This window comes from Tribolium castaneum, chromosome 4 (genome assembly GCF_031307605.1).
Source record: "Tribolium castaneum strain GA2 chromosome 4, icTriCast1.1, whole genome shotgun sequence".
NCBI lineage: Eukaryota > Metazoa > Arthropoda > Insecta > Coleoptera > Tenebrionidae > Tribolium > Tribolium castaneum.
Genome location: NC_087397.1, coordinates 2,958,740 through 2,986,673, shown reverse-complemented (window position 1 = coordinate 2,986,673; position 27,934 = coordinate 2,958,740). Strand labels below are relative to the sequence as shown.

Sequence of the window (27,934 nt, the reverse complement as noted above, 5' to 3'; positions counted from 1 at the left end):
AGTCAACTGAAAAATTAGGTCGCAATTTCGTTTGCTGTTATTTGGAAACTCCACTTTCTTATCACAAATATGCAAGGAATCAACGCAAACGAGAGATCAAGGACGTGCTCAAGACAATTCAAAGGAAAGGTGGGAGAATCGCAATAAAATAACTTAAGTAACTCGATATTTAATCACTACAATTGTCATGGAGTCCCTACTTAAATATTTCTTGTGTTTATGTGTGGTTTATTCGGTTGAATCCGCGACCATTCCAGCAGATCCGGCGACCGAATTAATCCTCGTGAGCGTCGTAAGTCGTAAAAACCCAAATTGTGTCAAAATTAAACGTTTGAAGATTTTCAGACATGGAGCCCGCACAACAACGGGGTTTTACCCCAACGACCCTAACAAAGGCCAGTCGTTCTATCCAATCGGAATGGGCGGCTTAACTAACGTAATTACACCCATTCTTGATTAACAACCAAATTAAGTTAAACTGCAGGAGGGTAAATTAGGAGAGTACAAATTAGGGCGCTACCTCAAGAACCTCTACGGAGGCTTTATCGGCGATGTTTACACCGAGGATGAGGTGTGGGTGCGAAGCACTGACGTCACAAGGACCAAAATGAGTGCCCAGTTAGTCCTCGCTGGACTTTTCCCGCCCAGCGAGATCCAGCAGTGGAATCAGGACCTGGAGTGGCAGCCGATTCCGGTGGCGTATAAGCCCGATTCCGAAGAAGACGTAAATGAATTTGCAAAACCGTGGTTTCATTCTTATTGATTTCTTGCAGCTATTCCACCCGTGGGGAACGTGTCCGTATAAATCTGACGTTATTAGCCATTTGCCCGGGATAGAGGAAGTGCAGGAGAAGTTTATTAAACCGTACAATGAAACGATGGCTTTTATTCAAGACAATTCGGGCAAATCTATGACAAATCCGGCCGATATGCAGGACATTTTCTTTAATTTTCGAACGGAGGACGACATGGGGCTGATTATCCCCGAGTGGGTCAGGAGCATTTATCCCGAACCGACTCAGAGCATCGCCGCTCAGGTCTACGCTTACCACAATTACGACCCGAGGACCAGACAAATCAATTCCGGTTACATGTTGAAGAAAATTCTCGACGACTCGAAAAATAAAATTGATGGAAAGTCGAAGAAGAAAATCTATTTGTATTCAGGACACGAATCCACTTTGGGGTATATGTTAAATGCCCTCAACGTCAACTATAAACCACACGTTCCGCCCTACGGAAGTGCCATCTCCTTTGAGATTCATAAGGCCAACGACTATTATTATGTCAAGGTAATGGCCACAAATTATGTCATTCTTTAAACAATTAATACTAATTAAATATTGCGGTTTAATTGTCATCTGCGAAGGTCGCAACCTCGCAAACGTGTCTCAAATTTTTATTTCTCCCATTTACATCAACAGATCGACGTCTATTGCACTTATTATGTTCAAGTGCTTATCAGTCGCATGATTACATATACTGAGCAGTAAACTTTTTGTTACAGCTTCGTTACAGAAACGACACAGAAGCTACAGAACCCGTAGACCTCAACATCCCCAAATGTGGAGTCCTTTGTCCTTACGACCAGTTTGTACAGTTGCAGAAAGATTTAATTCCAACGATCTCAATACAAGACGCCTGTAAAAAGGATAGTGAGAGGATAAACAACGATCTTTAGCTCGGTTAGCAGCCTACAGATGGCAGACGCTTGAAGATCCAAAGTGCGAAAAAGTATTATATTTATTGACTAAAATATTTAATAAATGGTCCACCAATTTATAGTGTTTTATTTATGTGTGCAATTAATTCCCAAAATTCAAATAAAACCAAATACATTTTTTACAACGTAAATAAATTCGTTAATTTATTGCCGGAAAGAGTCACAAAACGAAGAAAGAATTAAAAATACAGTAAACATAAACTTGCATTTGATCCATTGTATGGAACAATGATAATAATAATTACTTTTATAATCATACAGGTGTATACATAATAATTAATACGTATTATAATTATTTCTTGATTGGCATTGTTTATACAAAACAAATCACACAATTCTCAAGTGTGTGTACTTTATCTTAGAAATATGTTACATTTAAGACAGGTTTATAGAAGCGTCATTAATTTAATACGCTATTAAATGATCACGTGACTAAACTGAAGAATTTGGTTGTTACATTCGCGTTGTTGACTTTTAACAACGAATGGACCAATCACATTTGTTCAATTTGGTCACATGATCACGCATTTAATTGCTTCTATAAACCGGTCTCTAGAATACAACGTATTTTAGGAACATCCTTGTTTATTGTTCTGTAGTTTATTAAAAAAATTGTTTGGTCATTCTTCTCCAGAAGTATATAAAAAACGTATCTGCTAGATTTTTAAATGTCATTCATCTCTAGTTTAAATCATGGCTTAATTTTGCTGTGTAACCACAATAAAATAAAATGCTTTGCGACACTTCATTTTTATCAAAATAGGTCAAAGTTCAAAACGTGAGGACTTGTCTCACGTTTCAAAAACGAGTGTTTATACCAACATACTTAAAATTTAGTTAATTAGATAAGATTAGAAAATTCGGAATGTTGTCGGAGAGCGACGCCAGAAGGCCAAAGTCTTCCAGCAGCGATTTTTACTCAACCATAATTTAATTTGTGATGACCGCGTGTACAACATATTTTGATAACCCCTCAGTCAAATAACTATATATTAAAGCAATGATTAATTAGGGTAATTAGTACGAAAATGGTGAAACTACACTTGTGTTTACTTTTGGCGACTGCCAATTTTTTCGTCCTAATTGACTGCAAAACCAGTACTTTGGAACTAGTCCACGTGGTAATAAAACCCGCAAAAATTGTCCACTGTGATTAAGTCAAGTTTTTCAGCTTTTCAGACACGGGGATCGAACTCCTGACAGACGTGTAATCTATCCGAAGGATCCGCACATTAATGAGACTTACTACCCTTTCGGTTATGGTCAACTGAACAATGTACAAAACTAAACGACTTGTTCCACCAATTAATCATTGATTTTAGGCCGGAAAACGCAAACAATACTTACTGGGGAAAGCGTTAAACAAGCGGTACAAGAAATTTTTAGGCACTTATACTTTAAACACAATCGATGCCCGTTCTACTGATTACAACAGGACGAAAGTGTCCTTGCAGCTCGTTCTGGCTTCGTTATTCCCACCCGAAAAGGAACTAGTTTGGAACAAAAATTTGGATTGGCAACCCATTCCATTTAACTATTGGATCCTCCGCGATGATCACGTGCGTGCCAAACTTTAATTTATGCAATTTTTAACGTTGGGACAGGTTTTAGGCGACCCTTATAAAAATTGCAAACGGTACAAAAACAGTTACAATGATTTTTTAAACTCATCAGATGGACAAAAGCTGTTTAGGCAATATTCAGACTTTGGGGAATATATCATGGAGAATAGTGGCTCAAATTTTACGAGTAAGCTAATGGCCGATATGTATTTCACGCTGACTACCGAACGAGAAAATGGGCTTGAATTGCCACCGTGGACTGAGAAAGTTTACCCGAAAGTTTTAAGTAACTTGACTCGTTTGGACTATGTTCTAAATACCGCAAACACAGAGTTGAAAAAACTGGCTTCAGGTAATTACAAATTAATCGTATTTTTCACAAATCTGGTTAGGATTCTTGTTGAAGAAAATCATTACCGACACTGAGCAAAAAGTCAAGAATATGTTGCATCAAAGAAAGCGCATGTTTATATATTCAGCACACGAATACAATATCGCCCATTTGATGAATCTTTTGGGAATATATTACCCTCATGTTCCACCTTATGGTTCCTACATCTTGATAGAGATTCACAACATTAAAGGCGTTCGAATCGTTAAGGTAACCCCTTTGATAAAATTTACGAACCCAGCTGATAGTTTTATATTTAAGGTTTTTTATCAGGATTATCAGACCGAAAAGCCAAAACGGATGAAACTGCCGAATTGTCACAATTTCTGTCGGTTTGAACGTTTCGTCAGCCTCTATAAAAAGTATTTGCCTGAGTCTGAAAACGAGTGCGAGCTTCAAGATTAGAGAATAAAACACACTAAGTCTCGGAATTTATTTGACTAGTCAAGTAATAGTTTTGTTCTTTGGAACAAATTTATTTAACTTTGTGAGTTAATTTAAGAATGCTCTATTTTGAGCAAAATTTTGCAATAAAATCATTTGACGAAAGTTTGGTTTTATTACAGACATCCGCAAAACCAAAGGTTATCAACAGGTAATAAACCCTGATTAAAAGCGAAAGAATAACAGTTTCACAACTTGTTAGTTTCCTATTCGCATTATCACCCTAAACAAATAATTAACGCATTTTTAATACTGCTTTATCGAAAACTAACAGACTTGGCACCATCTGTCTGACTCAGACAAGATATCGAACAAAGGTTTCTCAAAAGGCAACAACCGAAAAAGGCCCAAAACCCTTCAAAAAGCATCAATTTTTATTTATTCTACCAAAGAATAGCTGTTGAAATCACCCAAAATAATGCAAAATTACTTCAAGAACGCCCTAAAAAACTACCAAACGTTTGGGTTATTGACTTAATAAAAAAATAAAATAGCTGCGAAATGTTTCCATCACTTTCGTACTATAAATACGTATCATTTGCCATAAATAATATGACGGTGTTATTCTTAGATAGCCGCAATTGTGCAAGACATGATTACATTCCCATGTCTCATGATACGTAATGAAAACGTGTTTAAAATAATTTCAGAAAAGAAGGACGCGGGGAAAAAATCGTTTCAAAGAAAATTATTGATAAGAACCAGATGTTTCCAGTTGAGTGGCCACTTTTCAGTGGCACTCAAACGCTTTCCTTGGACGTGCCATTCTCTATATTTAGAACAATCAACAATATTTATCGAGTTTTAGTGATGTAAAATTTTACGTCCACACTTACGCGTCCGATATTATCTTCAATGTAGCTCAATGAATGGATAAATGGTCACATTATCTGTTTTGTTATTTAGATGTACATTCTGATTGAATTAAACCAAGACAACAACGACTGAATTAACCCATAATGACCTACAAGGTTGGGAAAAATAAACGCTTCCACGGCGACATTTTCGCAAAAGCACCTCCATTTGGTGTTATCACCACTCGACAAAAACATATTTGCACGTGGTGTTCTAAAATCACAAATTTTACATCCACTGATTTAAAGTGTTATTTAAGGTCAACGTTTAAAAGAGTCCGGTTCTGTCGCCTAATCATATAAAATGGGTATCAAACGATCACATCTCAGTACGGCGCTGACATTCTTTGACATAATTTGCAAACAAAATGCAGCTTTTATTAGTTTATTTTATCGCGATTTTGATCACTTGTCTCGATGCCCAGCTCCAACTCGTCCATGTGGTAAGCCAAACCTTCAGCCAATTCCAAAAATTTTCCCAGTTTTTCAGACATGGAAGTCGTACTCCCGAACTCAAAGACATTTACCCGACAGATCCCTTCAATGCTGAGACTTTTGCTCCAATGGGATATGGGGCCTTGACTCCCGTAATACCTCCACTCGAACGTGATTAACAATTTTAACGTTATTTTTTAAACAGAAAGGTCAGAACATGTCTTTCAAATTGGGCCACCTTTTGAGGCAAAAATACGATTCTTTCCTGGGCGATATTTACACTCCTGATATCGTCAAGGCTTACAGCACGGACTTTGATCGGACTAAGATGACGGCACTTTTGGTCTTAGCCGGGCTTTTCCCGCCCTCAAAGTCGCAAAAATTCAACGATAAACTCGCCTGGATGCCAATTCCCTATCACTACGATAAAGACCCATACGACTATGTCAGTCGGGACTTTAGTTTTTGGAAGTAACTGACTGTAATTTTGCAGACTTTGAGACGCCCTAATGCGTATTGTCCCGCGTATATGAAGGAATTAGAGGAAGTGCTTTCGTCGGAGGAAGTCCAGCGTGAGATGAAAGCCAATCGCGACTTTTTCAAATACATCGCCGAGAAGACGAAAAAACCGATGAACACTCTCGGCGATGTGTTCGGAGTTTACCAAACTTTGAACGCCGAGGAATCAATGAATCTCACTTTACCTGAATGGGCGCAGAGCGTTTACCCCGAACAATTACACGCAATGGCAGCCAAACAATGCAATTACGAGAACTACAACACGGTTCTGAAGCGCTTAAACGGGGGTAAAAATTCACAAAAATGTTCCAAGGTGTGAGAGTGTGGTTTCAGGCCGCATGTTGGGCCAGATTATCAAGCAGATGTCGGCCAAGTCTCGGAATTTATTGCGCGAAAAAATCTTCCTGTATTCCGGACATGAAAACAACCTGATCAATATTTTAGCTGCTTTAAATTTGTTCAAACCTCACGTGCCGAAATACAGTGCAGCAGTGATCGTCGAACTGCACCAGAACGGAGTCAAGGTGAGGTTCGAAGGGAGAAAGAGCGGTGCGAATGCGAGTTGCAGGTGCTGTATTTGAGAGATGTTACAAGTGAACCTGAAGTGCAAAAGTTGGAAGGGTGCGATGTTCTCTGCCCTTTGGATGACTTTATACGAATTACAAGACCCCACGTTCCTGGTAATTATACGGCGGAATGCCATTCGCATGTTAATTTGGACTAGGAGCAAAAACGGCGACACTAAACAGGAATTATTTATTTGTGTAACAGTTTGTTGTTAGAGCAGTATTAGGTTGTTGAAATAAAAATTTTGACGATGATTGCGAGTGATTGTTTTATTGGTTTATCCTCTGGTGTGAAATTAGATTCAAACTAAAGTTCTGTCTACGAAAAATCAATACGACAATAACAATAACGGCAGCTGGAGAGCCAACTGTTGGTGAATGGCTAAAGCAAGTTTTTGATCATCTTGAGAACACGGAGGTGGGAATGATAGCACTTGTGTTCGAAATACTTTATTAAGCATGGATATTTATAAAACCAAGCAACAACGTATAACAATTTTAAACTATGGTACAACACAATTTAACGATAGGGCTGACCAATCTAACATACATTATATGTACAAATTATGTTCCCATTATGTCAATAGGCAGTCTATTGATCTAAATATTTACTCAATTTCTTCTATCTAGTCTAATATTTATTTATTCATTTAAATGTCTAGTTTTACGTTTGTCTATTATTTAGATACATTTCATTTTGTTTAATTGTGTGCTATTTAAACATCATTTTATTTAAAATCTTCCGAACCGTAATTAAATTCGATAATGGCACTACGTGTTTAAAAACATACAAAAAACCAACCTATAGTCTCCGTAAAATCTTTTTATAAATAGAAAACGTACCGAGCTGTGTAAAATATATAATTATTGATGCTTATTTACAATTCAGGTAGCTTTCAATTGAATACAAAATTCATAAGCTTTTTTCCTGTCGTTTTGCAGTCGACGAATTTGTAGGACGAGATGAATTTTTAACAGTCACACATTGCGTAATTTCTGTTTACCCAAAAACTATGCGCTCAAGTAAACAGAACGTCGTTGTGCTCCAACTGCATTATAAAATTATTTTGATGAGTTTTATTTACACAACAACGATGATATTCGATATTTATGGAATGATATAGGCAATAACGTGAGCAACTACTGTGGAGGAGGGCAACGAACAACCGTAGTGGTGGTATACTCCTCGAACTTTTTGTCGATTGGGATGCGATCGTCGTATAACGTAGGAGCTTGAAGGATTATCCCGGCCGTTCCCACCAGCACGGCCAAGGTAAATATCCACAGAAACAAACGGTCCAGCACCATCGCCACGTACTTCCAGTCTTCCTTCACCTACACAAAAAAGGCGAGCGTATTTCTCACAGAACTGTGTTATTAAATTTTTGCGTTCGCGAAGAACGAGCTTAAGCAAGTTTGCAACTTGGAATCTACTTAAACACTTGACGGAAATTGTAGAGTTAGAGGGTGCCTTAAATTGGTTTATAATAGACGGACGTTTCGCGACATTAACATTGTCTTAATTGAGTAAATCAATTGAACTCGTCTCGAGTTTTCATTTCGGTAGTGGAATATTTCCCGAGTGTCGCGCGTTTGTTTTCGTAGTCGTAGCTGGTGTCAAACGGGCTGAAATATCACCCGGACCAGAGAACTTCTGAAACGCTGACACCGTCCCATCTCCGATAAGAAATCCTCTCTCTGTTTCCGTCTCATGAACCGCTCCCAAGAAAAATGACGTAATAAGAAAATGAAACGGCGCGCCACTAAATAACGATAAAATAAACACTTTTAGTCTAATGTGGCACCTTAGTCGAGTCCTCCAACATCTTCGTATGCTCTGCGATAAATCGTACGCAGAAGCACGATTTGTGAATTTCGGGAGGACAACGCGAATGCGAAAATCCCGGATTTCGCAGCACTGGGCTCTTGATTCCATTATCGGCCTCCGCTGATACGGTGAGATCCTCCGATTCCGAGTGCGGGATGGCCACGGGACCGTGGATTTGACAGCTGCCGCCGAAAGGGCCGCCGTCTTCTAAGCTGCGAACAGAAAAATGACGCGATCGATAAAGTGCGTTCAGACGGCCCACACACCACCCAAGGACGCCAATGTATACCAAAACAAGCGTCGAAACGACAAGGTCCTTCCAGGACGTAGCTAATTTTATTAAAGACCTAGCTACACTATCGGACAAAGGGACTTCCTCCGCCTAAATTATAACTCAGACTCATTATAAATGTTTTTATTTCATCTAGCTGATAATGGAATTTCTTGTTGTAATGTTGAATTAATAAAGAAATCTTTTTCTCCTTGGGTAAAGTTGTTTTAATTTTCTTTAAACTGCAGGAACACCGAACAAACGAGTCATTTGTACAAAGTTGCACATTAGAATTACAAAGCTGATAAACATCTATTTTTGAACAAAGAAAGTATTGAAAATTATTGTACAATTATTTTTGCCATTGTTTTTAATATTTTTTTATTTTAAATTTAAAACTTTTCTGCGTTATTTGGATACAATTCTCACTTATACTTAATAGAATTTCCAACGGCGTTTATAGAGGAATATTTGTGAACAGTGTACAAACTTTGAATTCCAATAGAGATCGTAATTTCTGCTCTTTATGTATGAGTTTATTTTCTTTTTTTTTAATCATATGTTGAAAGTAATGTTTCAAGTTAACGAAGACCCTGTATAATTAAAAAATTCAGAGACTTTTGTACACATTTTTATCCCCTACTTAGCTCCATTGCAATCAGATTTCCGAAAACCTTTGAAACATCAATTTACACAAATATAACTATAAAAACATTTTTTTATATTTAACTCTCTTCGGAATAAAATTTACAAAAATCCTAAAACACGTGTTTTTTTTTAACCAAAAACTCCAATATATCATAATAAAAAAAATTTCGTTGATATTATCGTTACAAATAATAGACTTTCATACAAATTTTGACACCTAATTTGACCACAAATCCTAAAAACAAATGTTTCTTTATTTTTAACTGAAATCCAAATATAAATTCTTATGAATATAACTTCAAACATGACGAATTTTTCTATTTAACCCAGTTGGTACTAAAAGTTCTAAAAATCTTGAACTACACGTCTCTTTTTTTTAAACCGAATCAATTTTCATAATTATTACTTCAGTAATTTTAATATTTAACCCCCTTTTTCCCGAAACCTCAAAAGACAATTTCAATGGAAGTTCAAAAATGATGGAATTTTATATTTTTTATCTTTCACTAATGTTCCAAGTATAAACTTGCATAGATATAATTTTTAAAATTACGAATTTTTATTTAAATTTTAACGCCACATTTAACCATTTTAGGAGTTAATTTTTCAAAAACCCTTAAACACGTTTTCTTTTATTTTCAACACAAAGCCCAAATACCAATTTTCAAGGATATAACTTTAATATTTCTTTAAAAATGACAGATTTTTATTCGAATTTTCACACCCCATTTCACCCCCTTAGAGATTCTCAATTAATACCACTCAAAATTTACATTCTTCAATACCGCGTAAATTTTAACATTCTTGTTATCGCAAGTAACAGCTATTCTATTAATTGTTAAGTAGATTCTTTTATAATGTTAATTTTATGCAAAGTAAAAATTTTTTTCCGAAAAAGTTTCTTTACTTTAAATAAGTAAAATATTTGAAAACTCAACTCATAACCGATGCCGACAACAATATTTTTTTAATTTCACACATGTTTCTGAAACAAGGAAAAATACTATTGAGCCGATAATTAAAAGAACTACGGATTTTTCTAATAGATTTCCGCTAGGTATGTCTTGCAATCAATTGGCGTATTCGTGCCTTCGTGGTTGTGGGCTGGCTTCTGTTAACGTCGAGTGCGATTTACTGGCAATAATTCAAACATAAACTCGCGTTATCTTGAATATTAATTAGACGTCCGTGTCTTAGAGTGGCGGCTACAATGAACTTATTTCATAATTTTAACTACTTCTCGCTGTATCCGGATTCCATCCACGTTTCAAAGTGGAAGTGATGAATAATAATGGGCTTAACAATAGAAATTGCCTTTTAATACGGCCGCTTCGATGAAGGTCGGACTCGATGAAATTCAGCTTTTGGTTTAATCATTGCGTCATCGATCTGTTTGTTGTACTTTCGATCAAAAATTTAGCCTCACCTAGGAGATAAATCTTCCTTGGATGGGGTTCTGGTTGGATATCTCCTCTTGGGGCTGCAGTCATCTCTCTGTACCGTTGTGTGATAAGGATAAAGACATGTCGACGGTTCCCGGCCTCGCATCAGGAAACGACTAGACATAAACCTGAATCATGAAATTTGAAGACACATCACACTCATACAAATAAAGCCAGGCGAACAAAAATCAACCTGTAATGTTTTAATCTAAGTCACGCGTGTCTGACCATCATGCAAAAAGGGCCGTGGCGTGCAAACATGAGGTGTTACCTATTTGTTTCAAATACGTATTGGGGTCTTTTCATGACTAGTAGTCGCGGCAGAATGTGGATAAAGACTCGCTTGACCCATGGAGACATTTTGTGGGTCTGAGGTGACCGGAAATGGACGTTCAGGACCACGACGGTGACACATATGCTGGAATGAAAAAATGGGAATCGACCCGACTGAGGAAGTACTTACCTGATGGAGACAAGAATCATGGCAAAGATGAGATATTTTCCTAAAAGCGGGACGACGAGTGAAGTCGGCGGAATAATTTCAACGACGAGAAGAAAGAACACGTGGAGACTAATTAGAATCGAAATTGACAGCGTAACCTGTAAAGCAAAGTGTTACAAATTGGTCAAGTCGATTCAGAGCAGTGTAGTTCGTGTTCATTCCACGTCCAGTTGTTGAAGTCAATTACAGCAAATGTGATGAAATATCCAGCCACCGTAAGATAACAGAATGTAATTAGACCAGACGAGAATGCAAAGAGCGATTTCGAGAACAGAACAAAGCCTCGAGATGAACACATTTTCGGTTTGTATATTTCAATTAAATGACCGAGCGATTTTTGTGAAAAGCGGATTCAAACTCAATATTGTGCACTATTGATCCCGATAAGAAATAATGACGTTTTTGAGTCTCTCTCTGACAAGTTGAATAGATGCGAGCAATATGACAATTTGAATATAAAAAGCGCCTTTGAGGAACTTTTATGAATGAAGTGAATTGATGGTGTTTGCACAAGTTCGATATTTCAAATTAAAATCAAGGTCGTGAATGAAATATTTCGCAATTGTGTTGCTTACAGCTACCTGAGAATTGTAGATTATTAATCTTAATGATGCTGAATAATAGATCGCGTGTCGGGGATGATTTATTAAGCACTAGTTGGGCAGCATTTTAAAGTCACGTAACACCGATTACTGACAAAAATGCAATCGCGAAATGTAAATTAAATCAAAGAATCAAAAACGTAACGCGATTCCCAACTTTTAATTTCACCAATTACCAGCGAAATCCGGAGCGTTGCCGGAATGTAATTCAGTCATGTTTTTGTGCCTTTCGTTTTATGACAGTTAAAAAGAAACTCGGACATATTCGGCGAGATAATGGAAATTGAGAAAAAGTCATTTCGGGGCTGCCATTAACGAGCATTACGTTTTGCCGAGAACTTCCTTCAAATGCTTATTTCTTCCCGATGTATGTTGACACGACGAACCGAATTATTTAAACAACTCGAGTAAATAGCGAGTCAGACTTTGAAACTTAAACAAGTCGCGCAAAATGAGGACGATTTTTAACAAGACCAACGAAATTGTTTATTACCTTCTCTCCGCTGTCTGATGGAAGGTAGAAGGTCAGCACGGTGAGGAACGAAATGCCCATGCAGGGGATGATGATGTTTACGGTATAAAACAAAGTCTTTCTTCGCATCGTTATATTGAAAGTTATATCGAGATATGGCTCATCACAGCACGTGTAGAATTTTTCGTTTCTGAAACCGAATCAAAATTACCAACCGGCGTTAAAAGCACTAACCAACTCTCAGAGCTGTAAAATAATGACAATAATGGGCCATTATTACCGATTACCAATTCAAAACTTTCCGCCAGTTTCATCACTTCCAAAAGATAAAGTAATTAGCGCCTACTTAAATTCCAACTCAGACCACTTAAAAATTTACGGCTTTGGAATTTTTTTCCTGCGCAATCATTTATTCGGGTCAATAATGTACGGTTTTAAATTTCGCGTCATTTTCATTTTATATGGATTCAAATATGTATCCATGATTAATAAATACGGCGAGAATCCTCCTAAATCCCTTTTATCGCTTGATTTAATTAACTTCGGCGAATGGCGTCCGCTTTATTACATTTCCCGAAGTTGTCGCGATCGCTATTTACGGAATTCGCGCTAGAATCCATCCCGAAAATAGCCAAACTTTTATATTTTTTTACACATCTCTCACCGTGTGCTACTTTCGAACTTCTGTAACACAAACCCAGAATTTTCCCGGATTAGATCTCAAATATCGGTTATGTATTAATCATGGCGTGTCTGAATATTGGGGTAATCGTCAAGGAACAACATCCACGGACAAAATAGACGTGTACGTCTGCCATCCATCATCCCGTGTTACGCTCCATTAAATCTGTTTATTCGGGGACGTTGATATTGATCTCTGGAAGTGTCCGATGTACCTTTGACTCGAAAAATTAGACAGACGGAGGCGTGATCACGGTCACGCCCGCGTCAAAACGCCACCAGGACTTAAATATAAACAAAACTTTTTAATTCTAAAATTTACGAGTATCGAAATTCGGAAGAAAAGTTGGAATGGCTCTCGTGCGATCACAAAACAAAGTTTAAAATTTAGGTCTTGCTATTATAAGGAGCATTTTATTAATGTTAAAATCGATGTGGCAGCATATGGAGACATTTTTGTGATGCCCTCACCGCCCTTTTTTATTACGGTTTGTTGGATCTCAAACGTGTTTTATTTTCCTACCTATTTATTGGAGCCGGTCAAAATGGTGGATGCGCCGGGACAAATAAATTCGCTCAAATATGAAACATAATTTAAACGATAAGAAAAAGCAAATAATAAATCCCGGCGATTGTTTACATTGTGACCTTTTTTCGTTATTGGCAAAGTGAATAATATGCAGCTTTACACCGGAATATTTACGATCGCTCGAACGTTCAAATTTTCCACCTCTTGACAATATTCAACATTTTCATGTAAATTCACGAATTTTATCCCACTCTGAGTGTCTGGAATTTATTGATATTAAATCAAAAATAACGCTGGAAAGTCGAACCAAGCGAGGAATTAATGTTATCTTCGTTCACACACAAACAAAATCGATCGAACAATGCGTGAAAGTTTCTTGGTTTATAGATTTGCAAATCCGAAAAATTAATTTTAGCGAAAATGTATTAACAGACTCATGGTCGGGCAATAAATCATCTCGTGAAACAACACGATCCAATAAATTTGCGCCTAATCCCAGCTTAGAGAAAAACGAAGACAAATCGGTAATAATTGCCCTCCAATTGCCATTTATTGCTTTATCTCTATTGGTTATCGGGTTACCTGACGGCAGGTACTTCTAAAATGTCCCATTCAACGGACATGTAAAATTCAGAAAGGTCAACGCCAACATCCACGACGTTGCTCCCAGCCTTCTCGTCCATGTGTCGCAGGTCCACCTAGGGAACACAGCGGTTTGAAAACCCCGCAGTCGACATTGTGACACACCAATTACAATTACACTAGATTATACATAAGAAAAACACCTGGAACGAACGAAAAATCGCGGCAAAACACCAAATCTAGCTTGGAAAACTTTCCAAGCCACTCGCAAACTTCCGAACCATCCGACCCTTAATTTAATTTTTACAAGGATTTATGATTCTTTCTATTTTGTTGGTGTTTCGATTCTCGACGCTGTGAGATATTCCGACGCAGTCGACCAACCGGAAGAAAACCAAACACAAGGCATGCTTAAGATCGGTTGGGCCATGCACAGCTTTAAGAAATTATTTATCGTTGTTTGATTATCGCTTGGTTTAGATTTGTGGTTTTAAACGTTGTTTGGGTAAAATCTAGCGCCCCAATTGACGGAAAGTAAATTAAACCCGATTAAACCACTTAGCCGTGATGGTTTAATAAATCTAATTTACATGTCGGGCATTTCCGATCAGTGACAAATTATTTAGCGCTTGATTAACCATGCGTTAGTTAAACCAAATTTTAACCGTGATTAAATTGGTTCAAGACTGGCGCTTTCTCCTTGCTTCAAGCTGTGCGTTACTTTTTCACGTCAATCGAATTCACTTTAAACTATCGGAGGATTAGAACAGTTAAGTTGGTAACAAGATAGATGTAATAGGATCATTTATTTACTAGCAAATCGCTCCGTCAAAACTTAATTGAAAGGATAAGTGTAAACAATTCAATACGAACCGATTTGTCAACGCTAAACCCAGTCTAAGATTTTACCCAAACAAACTTCAAGTTACTAAAGCTCAAACTTATTAAATGTAATACTATAAACGTAGATGTTATAACGAGATGATTAGATTAAAAGTTTTAACCACAGTTTAATTACTGGAGGAAAAATGGGTTTATCTTTTCTCTCGAAATTTGTACATATCTCTTCAATTACACTAAGTTTGGTATAATTCGAATTTGTGTGTCTGAGATGTTTCAAATAGATGAGATGAGCATGCGGCGAGCAGAATTTCCAACCAAAATCAAACCCGTGCAATGATTTGTGTACTTTTAAGTTTTGGTTTAATTCAATTTTATTTAGGTGTCACAATGTTTATGCCAGGCGAGTAATGAAGCGACGTAATAGATCGTTTAATATCGCAGCTGAAAACCCCTGATATAAACTAAAGCATTACAGAAAACCATGTAAAGCACGAAGCGCAAGACAAGCCATTATTTCTGTATACACCGGCATTTCTTTTAATTACGATGATTAAATTAAAGTGGGGCGCACTTTGTCATTTGTTATACTTACCAAAACTTAGTTTACAAGAATTTCTTCTTTCGTAAATTACATTTTTGAGTTTCTAGTTGGTAGCGCCTTCATGCCGCAGAGCCAACGTAAGCGACAGCTATCTAACATTGACCGAAAATGTCTAACACTAACCTCCCTTAATGGAAAAGGTATAAAATTTGTGGTGCGTCAAAAATAATTACACCACCGAAAATCACAAAAATGCGCGTTTGGCTACCACTAACGAACGATGAAACTTTCCTTATTTAAAAAGTACTTTAGTTTGGTTATTTATAACATGTTTTAAACTACAATCTACAAAAATTAAGGGCTAAAAAGCTAAGTCCGGTTTGATTAACTTCAGATTTATCGCCTCAAACAAAAGGAAAAGTTGACATAAACTCGTTACATGGTCGTAACCCAGTTTTCGATTTTCCATCACAAAAATGTAGCCGAAAAATAAAATTGCAAGTCGGAAAAACTCGATCCAACTCGCACATCTTGATTAAAAATTATTCCTCTTTCACTTCGTCAGTTTTATTGCTATAAAATATAAATGCACAGTAAGTTGGGCATTTATCGTTTAACGACATATCTTGCTCGAGGCTTCACGATGCAAATTACTTTGCAAGTTTAGAGCAATTTATTTTATGGTAATGCAATTAACTTCTAGCTGGTACTTGATATTTGACAGTAAGTTACCAGTCTTTGAATATTACACACATTTTTCTTCCGAAACAAATCATTATTTCTCTGTCTTGTTGAAATTTGCGTCACATCTAAATAACAGTGGTTGTAAATGCGTTCAACGTCTTGCGATATCGGGACTTGAATTAAAAAGAGTTTTAAAGTGTATTATCTTGAGACAACACGCTTGCCACATCAAATGTAAATTTAAAAGCTATTAGAGACAATAACTGGGATAAGCAGACGAGATTCAACGTCCTTACATACCTCCAGCTTTTCTCCGAAACTAATTTATTCCATTGATCTGCTTGTATTGTTATTCCTTCGTCTGGATCACTTTTAAGCAAATTGAATGCAAATGGCACAAGGGGAAAGTGGATAATTATCCAAAACAGTTTCAGAATTTTACGAAGACAATATTTATTGCTTTTAAAAAGTGAGTTACGTCCGGGTCAAAGGAAATGGCTACTCGGAAGCCATAAACTGAAGCCTTTGCCCTCTTGACAAATCAATTGCAGCTCGCACAATACAGATTCTTCTAGGAGACTCCTCAGCAAGCTTTCGAAGTTGTATCAATTAAGGCCTAATCGATTAATTCCTTAATGGACTTTACAATCGTGAACTTTTCACGGCGAAGTTTGACGTTCCTAATGATAAACTCCTCTCGCGTCTTATCGATACAGAATGAGAGCTTATGCATGAACTTTTAACGATTGGCCACCGTTTAATAGAGACTGAACACGCTATAAATTCAGCAAGGTGCAAACTCGTGCATGCATTCATTGAACTTTGCTTTCTCGAGTGCTTTGAACCGACATTTAACCTACTGAAACGATGAAGCAAAATGGCTCCCCAAAAATTGAATCGAGCCAAGCGATTCTCTTGCTTCACTGCCGAAAAATAATTACTTGTATCAATGGAAAAGCCAACACGATTCATGCAACATTCAAGCAAAACAATTTCATGCAAACTTCTCTTATAGCCCAGTCAATAAAAGTTTTAATCTAAGCCAGTACTGCATTAGGGATAAGTTAATGGTCCCTGGTGAACTCTGCCGTGGAATTTTAAGACAATCTGCAAGCTATGAATGGAACTCGGATGGATCTTCGGCTTTAAGACGCGCGAAACTGCGAGGGGAAATAACTCGTGCAACAAAATCAAAATTGAAACTAAGCGAAATGGCCGGTGAAAAGTGATGCCTGTCTGTTAGGTGGTGGTTTATAAATTGCGATAAAATAAACGAGTCATAATGAAGCCCCCAGCAACTAAAACTGCAAAAAGTTTATTTGGTTTCCATAATGCACATCATTCACGGTTGTGGTTTTTCGGGTAATCACGTATGAATGATGGACATTGTTTTGATTGTTAATCGAACGTATTATTTAATTTCACTTTGACTGTAAAATTGCAAAATAACATGCTTTGTTGTAAAATTTGATAGTAATGAATTTAAACACAACAATTGTAATTAAATCTATGTGTATTATGACCAAAACATGCATTAGAACACTTTTCGCTCGCCACAACTAATGATTATTTCACCTAAAACAATTTGCACAAATTGTGGCCCGATTTCACTGAAAATTTATCTACTAGACATCTCGGTTTTGTAGTTCATTAGATTTTTAATGCCCATTCCCTTCATTGTCGTCGATATTGTACGTAATTAATTCGTACGAAAATGTCGTATTACAGCGCGTTTGTGGTAAAATATTTCTCATAAAAAACGCATTTAATATTCTGAGACGTTCCTTTCAGCGGAGCGAATTTCATATTTTAGCTTCTTCGTTTCGGCTTCAGCCTCAGCAAAAAGCTTGAAAGCTGTATTATGAGACTTTATTTTTAGGAATGTTTTGTGTGTTTTAATGACCAGTCAGCTGTTTCAATCTTAATTTAAGAAATCAACAGTCGAGAAAATTTATCACAAAGGATGCATTATTGTCATAGGAACACGAACGTATTCCCAAAACTGTTTTACATTTAGAGAGCAGTTCGATACATCACACGCTGTTTGCAATATTTTGTGCACAGTGGCTGAAATCGCCCGGCATTTATCATTTTCCAAATACAAGCAAACTCAATTTCGCATCGCCGTTTGATGTTTAAATACTGGAGTGGCGGGTCTACGTGTGGAGTGTTTAGCTGTAATCGCCCTCTGTTGGCAACGACTCCAGTGGTGTTTGAAAAATATTGAATGGGCTATGTTCAAATGACGATGGGTTTAATTTTGGTCGAGTAAGCAAATGCGCGTGTGTCCCAGAGATCGATTACCGTCCACTTGACATTCCCGCCATGCATCTGATTGTTCGCCCGCCCAGCAGTGCCCGGTAGTGAGTATATACAGTGTGAGTTTTGTTAATTTTATACCTTTCCCAAGTGTAAACAGTCGATATGTACAGGGAGCGCATTTCTCTAAACAAACACCAGTCAACAATAACACCACGCGAACCTTAAACCCATCGTACGTCCAACTTCCTAACTTCAAAACGCATGTTTGGACGTCGTACGGAAAGAATTCTACGTCTATAGCGCACGAGGACTTGTAAACCGCGGGCGGCTGCCACACCACGAGGCCGTTGTAGTAGACGGTGGCTTTGGTCATCAATGTGACCTCATAGTTGCCGTCGGCGCTGCAAGAAAACACACTGACAGTGCTCTCGCTCGAGTCACGCACTCGCAACCTGGGGGTGGCTGCCATCGGTCAACTCCATTACCTCCGGGTGCTTTTACACATCTGGGCGCGGGACAGCCACCAAAATTTCCAGACACGCCACATCCACTGACACAAACCCAAAACACCTGATTTGAGTCGGTTTATTATTCCGCCCAGCACTCGCTTTATTATTACGCCTGTTTTTGAAACGGCCAGAATAGGATAATCTAAAATGACTCCATTCACTTGAGGCCAGCGAATTTAGAGCTGATCGCGACCGTTTGCAGCTGATTTACGTGACGTGATTGCCATGTGATGATCATAAATCTGCGGTGCGGCCCGATTGTCTGCCCAAGCTCTTTTCAATGCCGTGTTATTTGAGATCATGTGTTTACTGCCAGCTGCTCCTTTTCTCAATTCGTCAATGTGAGTGAGTGGTGTCTGGAAATTTTGGTGTGTGCAAGAGCGCATCTGGTAGAATCCGCACAAGGATGGGTAAAGTGGGGTCCAGTCGCCGGCCATGCACCTACCTTGAAGCCGTCATAAGTCCAGCTACCAAATTTGAGGACGCAGGTCTGTTCATCGAACGGAAAATACTCAACGTCAATCTCACAAGAGGACTTGTATATAGCTGGTGGCTTCCATTCGACTAGACCTTGGTGGTAGATGGTGGCCTTGGTGGCCAGGGTAACTTCGAAGTTCCCGTCCGCGCTGCAAGGCAATCAACAACGACCAGCAACCGCACAAACTAACATAAACTAAGTCGATTTCTGAACATTTCACAACGGGAAAACTGGAACTGGTCCACGTATGTTGTGCTAATAAATACGAGGAAAGGTGGAGGAATGTGACAGGGAGTTCGAGAGACATAACCGGGCTGCGATAAAGTCGCTCCGGAGGGTTTTATGAGCTTGTTTTATTGGCCAGAGGCTCTTGTCACTCGTATTTATTGTGAACGAGGAAATGGGACGCAATATAAAGGTGTCAAAATTAATAACAATTTACATACGTATCGCCTTAAGCGGGCGAAAATATTTTTACGAGCACTTTTATTACGGGAACATCAACTTAATTCACCTCCCGCCTGATTAATTGCTACAGCACCCAAAGTTTCATACTTTTATAATCCGGAGGAATCTCTTAATGAAAACTCGGCAAATTTTTAAGTAAAGCGCCTGAAAATGGCGAGATTTGTGAGAGTTAAATCTGTCTCTCACGTATTTCCTCCCCGAAAAGAATACATAGAGTGTCGCCATCACGTACACACTCCATCACCACCCCAGTGATGAAAATCCCCTTGTCAAAGAACCACGCCTTACTGGTGCAAGGAAATAATTAATAATTAGGGCAAAAATGTGCCCTTCCGGATTTCACTTCCCCCATTTATGCTCAACGTTTGGAATATTTATCTGGAGTCAAAGTTCGGAACAATAAGGGACACGCATTTAAAATTTAACAAGATTTTCGTATTGTGAGCAATTTCTGGACCGTAATCCAGACTAAGCAGTTGGAACAAGGAAGATAAGTTAAATGTCAGTCGTTGAAGTTGTCTATATGAGGTTTTCGACCATCTGAGAAAACAGGAGCGTTCCCGCTAAACACTAAAATCGATATTGCGCGGACGAGTCGTCGAGAAAAATGTGCGACAATTCTCAAGTCCTCTTTAAACGCAATTAAAACCTGGTAATACATCTAAGAGAATTTCCAGTCAGGTATAACTAATGCTTTCGGCGAGGTTCCGTAATTCCTTAAGATGCAATTTCCTTATTATTCTGAAATATAGCTTTCGGAAATAATGGTTTATTCACGCTGAAAATCGTTCCAAACTTACTTCATCAGCAAGACGCTGATTTTTGAATTAAAATTTCAACTGTAATTATTTTTCGACTCCCAACTTCTTTATCATTTATTACAGTACGCGTCACGAGCAATCTTACATGAGGACTATTTATGCGATCACACAACTGAAAGCAACTCCGGCTAATAAGACTTTACGAAGGATGAAACTCCCTTAATGGAAAATATATGTAAGCCGGGGCACAGACTTGGGACAGTATCCATAATAATAAAATTGTTTTAGCGACATTTGATCCGTTTCACTTTTTATAAATATTTATCATTTCAAAAATAAAAAACCAAGCTTTGAATCGATTCATTTTATATTACACAAAATGTATCTTCGTCAACACCACTAAAAGTACAAATGAACGGAAGTGAAATATGATCACGGGGAACGCAAACACGAAAAAAACCATTTGAGAAATTCTAGTACTTGCTGATGGGTTTGAGGGAGATTAAAACTCGTCTAGTGGTGGATTGTGTCATCTTTCACAAGAGAACTATCTCCACGGTCTTGTAATTAGCGCAAGTCATTAATCCAATTAGTTTTATCATATGTCAAGCAAACCCGCAATTTCTCTTTGACTGTCGCATCCCGCAAGGAAAAACTCTTGGCGGATTATAGCCATTTTTTGGGTGATATTTGCGAGAAATATTATTGGTTGTTTTTGCCTTCTTCGTAGCTCCAGGAAACATATGTTATGAATACATATATTTCCAATGTCAATATAATAACTAACGCTGCCTGGGAGGATAAGACGTTCCCTAACCAAGATATCTCGCTTTTCGCATGTCTGTGGCCTCGCATTCCGTCATTAAATACCCTATAATTTCGCAATTTAATTGGCATCTCGCCCTACTAACAATATTCCAGACGCATTCATCCCCCTTAATCCAGAACTCGTTCAATTACGTACACTATTTATTCATTTATGGGAGCTTCCGCCCTTAATTTAATAAACATGTAGCCTCGTTCTGTTTTTGCCCAAAATTACAGGAATCCTATATTAATTCAATGTATTCGGAATAAATTTGCATAGTGACTCCTCTCAATATTTACCCGGCATAATTCAATCTCGAGGACAAAAGACAGGTCGTAATTGTACAAAACAAATTAAAAAAATAGCAAAGGGAATACGGGAGTTATGAGGTCTGCTCTCGAGGGACACTCCAGTAAATTACTTTAGTTACTGTCAGTGAACGTATCAACACTTTATGCTGAACGCTGCTAATATACCAGAGGATTTCCACTCCCTGGCCTGCTATTACCCAGCAATGTATCGTTTAATGATTAATTTTAAGCCATTAGCATGTGTCAGTGTTTAGTGCAGGCCTCAAAGGTATCTAATGCATCAAACAATCGTGCAATAGTTGTCTGGGCCCCGGCGGAATTATATAAAATTTTCATGTTTGCACAACTTTCAAAAACGTTTTTGTGTCTAATAATCCTAAGACAATGTTTATAATTGCGATAAATTGGCGCTTAATGAAATGGAAACCTATATCGGTGATCAAAGTGGCTGTTAAATCGTTCGAAATTGCTTTTATGATTGTTTGGCTCGAATGGTGGAATTGACACGGGGAAAGCAGCTTAGCGTGAACATCAAACGTTGACTAGTTTTTCCTTTGCATTATTAACAAAGTTTTGACAGCGGACGCTAAAACAATTCCCAGGAAAATGCGTAGCTTTGTACGACAAATTGAATTTTAAAAAATACAATTTTTGTTTCTTAAATTGCAGTCTTATCTTAAGAAATTCCCCCACAAATCATAAATCAATACCGGGCGAGGTAATCTTGTTGTATCTCACCAGGAGCATAAAAATTCTTGTACACCATAATTAATTAGCATGAAACTTCGAGTATAACACGAGAATTAATCACAGAGGCGTCTAGAGTGAGGCCGTATTTACGAAACACTAAATGATTGGCAAACTGCAGAAAGGAATCAATATCCGGACAGCGTCTTCCAGAGAACAGACATTTTTATAGAACTTTATTTAACTTCTTTATCAAACTAATAGTTTCCTGAAAGAATGTCTCCAATAACTTCAAATGTCTGTAAGCAGAATGAAGGTGAATCCAGTTCTTGAGACTTGTTACGTCCAAAGTCAATTTATAAATTGATACATACGGGCGAACGTGTCCCACATTTCTTTACTTTTTCCATTAGGCAAATAATTCATCCTCGTCGAGTAATCAAGTGATAAAAAAGCAGAAGCGACACTGAAATATGGCAGCCACTAAGCTCGTAAACATGTTGGTCACGAGAAGTTGGCAATTGCTGTTATTGAAAATTTCGAGTAAAGTCGTCTCGAGTAAAAAATTCCGATTTTCAAGTCAAACTTTCTATCTCTTGGCTATTAAAACGGCTTTTGCCCCAGCGTCTGACACAAAGTGGTATACAATTTGTGGAGTAAAATATGGAGCAATACCGGGAAAAAAGCCCGGCTATAAAGGAGGCAATATGGAAAGTGCATCGCAGACCTATCTTTTACGCAAACATTAATCTCGGTTTAATTTCGCCGAAAAAAATAGTTCAAATTTGTGTTAGTTGTTGCAAAGTTTTGAATTTATATTTCTCAGGAGAAACGGGGTTGGAATTTGTCCAAAATGTAATACCGGAATAAGCGTGACATTGCGAAATGATTATTTCAGTTTCCCGTTAAAGCGAATTAAATCTTTGTTTTGAGTTTATTCTCGCGAAAATATAAAATACACGTCATAAATCCCGATTCAGACAAACATTTCCCTTGAATCTCAATAGATTCGCAACACAAAGAAAATCAACGATAATTTTTCATTTCCTCCGCTAATGATTCCCTTTGTTTTGAATAAACCTGGCTTTAAGACAAAAATGTCGCGGATCTGACTCGAACACATCCTCACCTTATCTCACTCTTATCCTTTAGGTCCGTGTGAATTATAAGCTTCTGTGACAGCATCATATTTTATGTAGCATGAAATTTATTTTCATCATAAAAGTCCGAAGCCGCATACCGGAAAGTTTTAGTATTAATAACAGTCTTATTTCCTACACAAACTTATATTTATTGCGTATTTTACACAAAACGCATGCAAACACTTCCAGAGAAATATTACAAACGTTTATTCCGTAATCAAGCGCTAAGCGGTTTCAGGCCCGAAAAATAATTTGGCCCATTTAAGCGCCGAAAACATTTGTTTCAAATTTTGACACCTTTATGGTCTTTGGGATATTAGAGCTAACTTGATATCTGAAAAGCAACACTTTATTGTGACCACAAGATGGGCAAAAACACTCAAATTAAAACTATAAAGCAACTTACTTATTGTAAAGGACGATGTCCGGCCTCCAAATATGATCCGAAGGAACGTGGAGCATGTGCACCCCCCCATATTCTTTCGGCTCCCACCTTAATTTGTAGTCGTACCACGACTACAAACAAAAGCAATTGAATTAAAACCACATTTAATTAAATTTTGTTTCAGCGGTCCTTTGTGCTTTACTGGCCAATAAAACGGAATTATTTAAATAGCGATTCCAGCTTGCAGTGCAAGCTAATTTTGTTTATTGGCCACTTTACACCGAGGTAAAAAGACACAAAACGGGACTTACTTGCTCGACCCACAAATTTGTTGTCATTATTTGATTCTTTAAGTTCTGAAACAAAATCAAAGTTTTATTGGGGCAAAGGGACAAAACGGAACTTTGCCAGAATTAGGACTTAATTGAGACCTCGCTAATGCTGTCCTGACAGTTTTAAAGTCGGGATTTATCCATCAAAACTTTCCCCGAACACCTGTACAACAAAAAGTTAATTCGTCGAGTTAAATATTTAACTATCCCCACACCAGTCCGAATTTTTATCGCGTAAACAGCCCCTAGTCATAATAACAGTTCTTGTTTTAATATCTCTGCGTTTTGGCCCAGCATATTAAAAAACTCCCACTTATGAGAAAACTTTGTTCGATTCGCTGAACACAATTGGGCGAATTTAAAGGGTTTCACCCCTATCTCGGGCCCAGCACCTCACAAATTATAGCCTCATAATGAAGACTCCGATAAATAGACCGTAAAATCCCCACAAACTTGATAAAATTTGTGGCGCCTCCTCATTAACCGATGTACAACAACAAATAAACTCCCGAAAACATGGCCGTTAGTCTTGAAAAACTTTGCGTGGTAAATTTGCCGAAAAAACCATATCAGGACGTGTTTACGCTGATCCCCTCATCTTGATATTTGCCGCGGAATTTACCGTGCGCTAGTAAAATGAATTGAAATTGAATTCATGTCGAGCGTGCTTTAATGACGGCAGGTATGCACTCAACTATCTCGAGATGGTTCCCTTATCAACCTCAATGTGCACAAAGACGAGCATAGAGACGTCAGCTTGGCATTATTTACTTGACAAGTGTCTCTCGCGCTAATTGAAGCCGGGATTTGGCAAAAGTGCACTCGTTTGCACTCGATAATGCGCCAAAACATTGCAAAGTAAAGTAAATTACGATTTGATTATGTGTTAAAATAATTGCCCGGCGCATCCACCAAAATTGCAAACCCTGGAATTTTAACGAATTAAATTTTATGCAGGTATTAAGAATTTTTTATTTTTTATTAAAATTGATTGGAGGATTTTGCACATTCCAGTACAACTAAAATTATACAAACAATTCACAATCCAGTAAATGTAAACATTTGATTAATAATTATCAATAATGAGAGCTCCATTTGCATAAAACTCAAAATAATTGCGCAGTTGGCAAAACTGTGTGCATAAATTCAAATTAAGTTTTGTTTATAACAAACTTTTAACTTTATTTGCGTGCCGGTAATTAAAATTCAGTCGACTTCTTAAACACGGGATAATTCCGAAAGAATAATTCATCCAGTAGTTGTTTTACTAATTTTCATAAGTCAACAAAGAAACCTTCCATGTTTGATTTATACTTGGCATTTCGGAATTCAGAGCGCTTGTAACTTTGCAACTTTAAAACAATACATTTTCGCCAAGACGAAAACATTCGTGCAAGTGAACGGAGTAAAAAAGCGGTTGAGTAATCTACTAAAAGTCGAAATGGTAAAAATTCAATTTCTATTCAAAACACCATCGTCCATAATGGATTCAGCCAGTTTACCAATCTGAAAACAATCTTGTGTTGGTTTTGCAATATTTACTCCGATTCGCACATTCGTTTTAAATTGGAATCGCATCGATCCACACATTAGAGCACATAAACCACCAGAGAGACATTCCTAACATGTTGCTGCTCAACTGGAAAGAAATTACAACAAAACTTTCCTTATCTAAATAAATTACAAGACTTCGGAGTTATCACCCCCCGAAAAAAATAACACGAGTTGTTATTGTTATCACACAAGTGAGACACATAAAAACATATCGAGAGAGCGAATTCAGATGAAATATTTAATTCAAGCATGCGGTCGGCATAACACGTGTCAAGCAATCCTCGAGAATTCCCATCACGCCTGTCTCTTCACCATTTGCTAAGAATACATCACCGGCCATCGTTTGTGTGAAAAATCTCAGCCAGGCCTACAACGGACAAAAACAAATTTCCTTCAAACCCATTCAAATCCTTTCGGAAGGGCGCTGGTTTGCTGTTTGCAGGTGTCAATTTTTCAGTCGGAATGAACGCTCGTTGAGAGTTTCGATGACACTTAAAGAAACGCCAGAATGGCAACCTAATCTCGAGGCTGGATAATCGGTCATTTAGGCGCGATCCAATTTATTGAAGGACAAATGGTTGCTGCTCCATCACTCCCGACGATAAATGATACCTATCAGGATATTGACTCCGTGGGAGTCGGGCGAGGTTAAACAGAACACGAGGTCGTCGCCGGAAAAACTATCAGATACAAACAGCTGGAATTTTATCTCTTTTACAAATTGTTAAAAGCTTTAAGTATCGGAGCTTTTATTAAATGTGGGCAGGAAACACGACAAGAGCGGACAAATCTTTGTGCAACTAATTAATTTTAATTGTCGCAAATACCTCCTCAGCCCAACATCGCGTAAAATAGGTCACTGACGTTCTTGTCAGGGATGATAAATTACGCCCAATTTTGTATGGTACTTTCAGAAAAAGTTTGTAAAACGCTTGACTGGGCTGCAAAATCTCAAAATATTTTTGTTGGATGGCAAACGTACCAATTACAGGTTTGCTACCATTTGTCGAATACAAATTAGTTGGCACATGCTCAAGATTTTTGTATCGATTCGCGGAAACAAGCCTGATTTATCCTCTCCTAATTTAATAAAAGTCGCGCAATTCTCCCTAAACACCTTTGCCTTTTTGCAAGTTGCACGGCAACTTATCTGCTGTTTCCCTGCGCCCCATGGACGCTTTACGCGGCCGCATCGGGATCTCGCGTACAGGTCTCTTGAATTATTTAGTACGGATTACGACCTCAGCGCTACTATCGACTCTTCCGACCGCCAAGCTTTGGAAAAACGCGAGCTACAATTCGCATTACGGCCCATAAAGGCGTATTGGAAAACGTCGGAACGTTTCTCGATTTTCGGGACAAAATAAACGCTCCAGTGTATTAAGTGCAAGCCAAAATTTTGAACGGGGAATTTACGACCGGTTTTTGCCCAAATTCCGACTTCCCCGAGCAATCCCGGCGTGATCCATTTCATGCAAATCTAGTCACAGGTCACAATCAGCACAATATCTGTAAGGACGTGCTTTGATAAAATTATTATCCTTCTCGACCGTTTGTCATATTCCACCTTTCCGGTGCGTTGTCCTCCGACAAACTATAAATTTAAATCCAATTTACATGAACGTGCGCTTTGTTTCGTTAGACGAGCTTTGGTGGAAGGAAAAGAAATTGGCGTCGACAAACACAACCACAGCGGAAAATCTTCCAGGTAGATGCGGCTGGCAAGAATTAATAAATAATCAGCTAATGGGGATCCGGGAAAATACTGATTTATGGTACGCAACTTTCATATTAGAGCCATAAATAAAGCACACTAGATAAGCCAATGTTAGGCAAACTAGCGACTAACTAAATTTTGTCAGTTGGTCTAACCCGGCGCATCCACCATTTTTAATAAAGTTACGCCTGGAACCTGATACCGTCAAGCCTTCGTCTAAAAAGGTTCTTATCGTGCGAAGAAGTAATGTAAAAAACAGTTTAGCTATCACACCTGTATCCAACCCAATCTGATCCTTTTCAAGCGATAAGGACTCGCTGGCTCCCCACTGAAGGTGTTTTAAACAAAATAAAACACTCTAAATGAAAACATTCCAGTGGAGTGAATTTTGTTTGTGGGCG

The 27,934-nt window shown here is 38.0% G+C and overlaps 4 protein-coding genes across 8 annotated transcripts in view; 3 read left to right on the top strand and 1 right to left on the bottom strand.

Moving 5' to 3' along the window:
* The first annotated feature begins 45 nt into the window (after positions 1–45).
* LOC662838 (venom acid phosphatase Acph-1) lies at positions 46–1,780 on the top strand. The gene is made up of 5 exons (XM_968915.5): positions 46–292; positions 338–436; positions 485–724; positions 774–1,292; positions 1,508–1,780. The coding sequence occupies exons 1-5, from the start codon at positions 188–190 to the stop codon at positions 1,679–1,681; spliced, it is 1,137 nt and encodes a 378-aa protein (XP_974008.1). The 5' UTR covers positions 46–187; the 3' UTR covers positions 1,682–1,780.
* Positions 1,781–2,683: 903 nt separating this feature from the next.
* LOC662866 (venom acid phosphatase Acph-1) lies at positions 2,684–4,225 on the top strand. Its single transcript, XM_968941.4, has 6 exons — positions 2,684–2,844; positions 2,895–2,999; positions 3,046–3,282; positions 3,328–3,637; positions 3,678–3,886; positions 3,938–4,225. Exons 1-6 carry the CDS (start codon positions 2,752–2,754, stop codon positions 4,079–4,081), a joined length of 1,098 nt encoding a protein of 365 aa, XP_974034.1. The 5' UTR covers positions 2,684–2,751; the 3' UTR covers positions 4,082–4,225.
* A 1,032-nt stretch (positions 4,226–5,257) lies between these two features.
* LOC662895 (venom acid phosphatase Acph-1) lies at positions 5,258–6,755 on the top strand. The gene is made up of 6 exons (XM_968969.5): positions 5,258–5,417; positions 5,457–5,561; positions 5,615–5,854; positions 5,903–6,215; positions 6,262–6,452; positions 6,497–6,755. The coding sequence occupies exons 1-6, from the start codon at positions 5,343–5,345 to the stop codon at positions 6,650–6,652; spliced, it is 1,080 nt and encodes a 359-aa protein (XP_974062.1). The 5' UTR covers positions 5,258–5,342; the 3' UTR covers positions 6,653–6,755.
* Positions 6,756–6,928: 173 nt separating this feature from the next.
* The window catches only part of nAChRalpha4 (nicotinic Acetylcholine Receptor alpha4), a 29,663-nt gene continuing 8,657 nt past the window's right edge, over positions 6,929–27,934 (bottom strand). Inside the window, exons 2-11 of one of the 5 annotated variants that reach the window (XM_008203277.3) lie at positions 24,242–24,286; positions 23,952–24,061; positions 18,602–18,782; positions 14,052–14,167; positions 12,281–12,449; positions 11,147–11,283; positions 10,955–11,101; positions 10,668–10,811; positions 8,300–8,534; positions 6,929–7,829 (exon numbers count right to left, since the gene is read on the bottom strand). In XM_008203277.3, coding sequence (XP_008201499.1) covers positions 7,635–7,829; positions 8,300–8,534; positions 10,668–10,811; positions 10,955–11,101; positions 11,147–11,283; positions 12,281–12,449; positions 14,052–14,167; positions 18,602–18,782; positions 23,952–24,061; positions 24,242–24,286 — 1,479 coding nt within the window. In that variant the 3' untranslated portion in view covers positions 6,929–7,634. Of the gene's footprint in view, positions 7,830–8,299; positions 8,535–10,667; positions 10,812–10,954; positions 11,102–11,146; positions 11,284–12,280; positions 12,450–14,051; positions 14,168–18,601; positions 18,783–19,335; positions 19,517–23,951; positions 24,062–24,241; positions 24,287–27,934 lie in introns of those variants that run through there. The other 4 variants (XM_008203276.3, XM_015984163.2, NM_001109776.2 and 1 more) reach the window with 4 other exon arrangements.

Coding starts and splice junctions, on each gene's coding strand:
- LOC662866 (XM_968941.4), top strand. CDS start 2,752: ATGGTGAAACTACACTTGTGTTTACTTTTGGCGACTGCCAATTTTTTC. Junction 2,845..2,894: donor CTTTGGAACTAGTCCACGTG/GTAATAAAACCC, acceptor CAAGTTTTTCAG/CTTTTCAGACACGGGGATCG. Junction 3,887..3,937: donor AAGGCGTTCGAATCGTTAAG/GTAACCCCTTTG, acceptor TTTATATTTAAG/GTTTTTTATCAGGATTATCA.
- LOC662895 (XM_968969.5), top strand. CDS start 5,343: ATGCAGCTTTTATTAGTTTATTTTATCGCGATTTTGATCACTTGTCTC. Junction 5,855..5,902: donor ATAAAGACCCATACGACTAT/GTCAGTCGGGAC, acceptor GTAATTTTGCAG/ACTTTGAGACGCCCTAATGC. Junction 6,216..6,261: donor TCTGAAGCGCTTAAACGGGG/GTAAAAATTCAC, acceptor GTGTGGTTTCAG/GCCGCATGTTGGGCCAGATT.
- LOC662838 (XM_968915.5), top strand. CDS start 188: ATGGAGTCCCTACTTAAATATTTCTTGTGTTTATGTGTGGTTTATTCG. Junction 293..337: donor AATTAATCCTCGTGAGCGTC/GTAAGTCGTAAA, acceptor AAACGTTTGAAG/ATTTTCAGACATGGAGCCCG. Junction 1,293..1,507: donor ACGACTATTATTATGTCAAG/GTAATGGCCACA, acceptor TTTTTGTTACAG/CTTCGTTACAGAAACGACAC.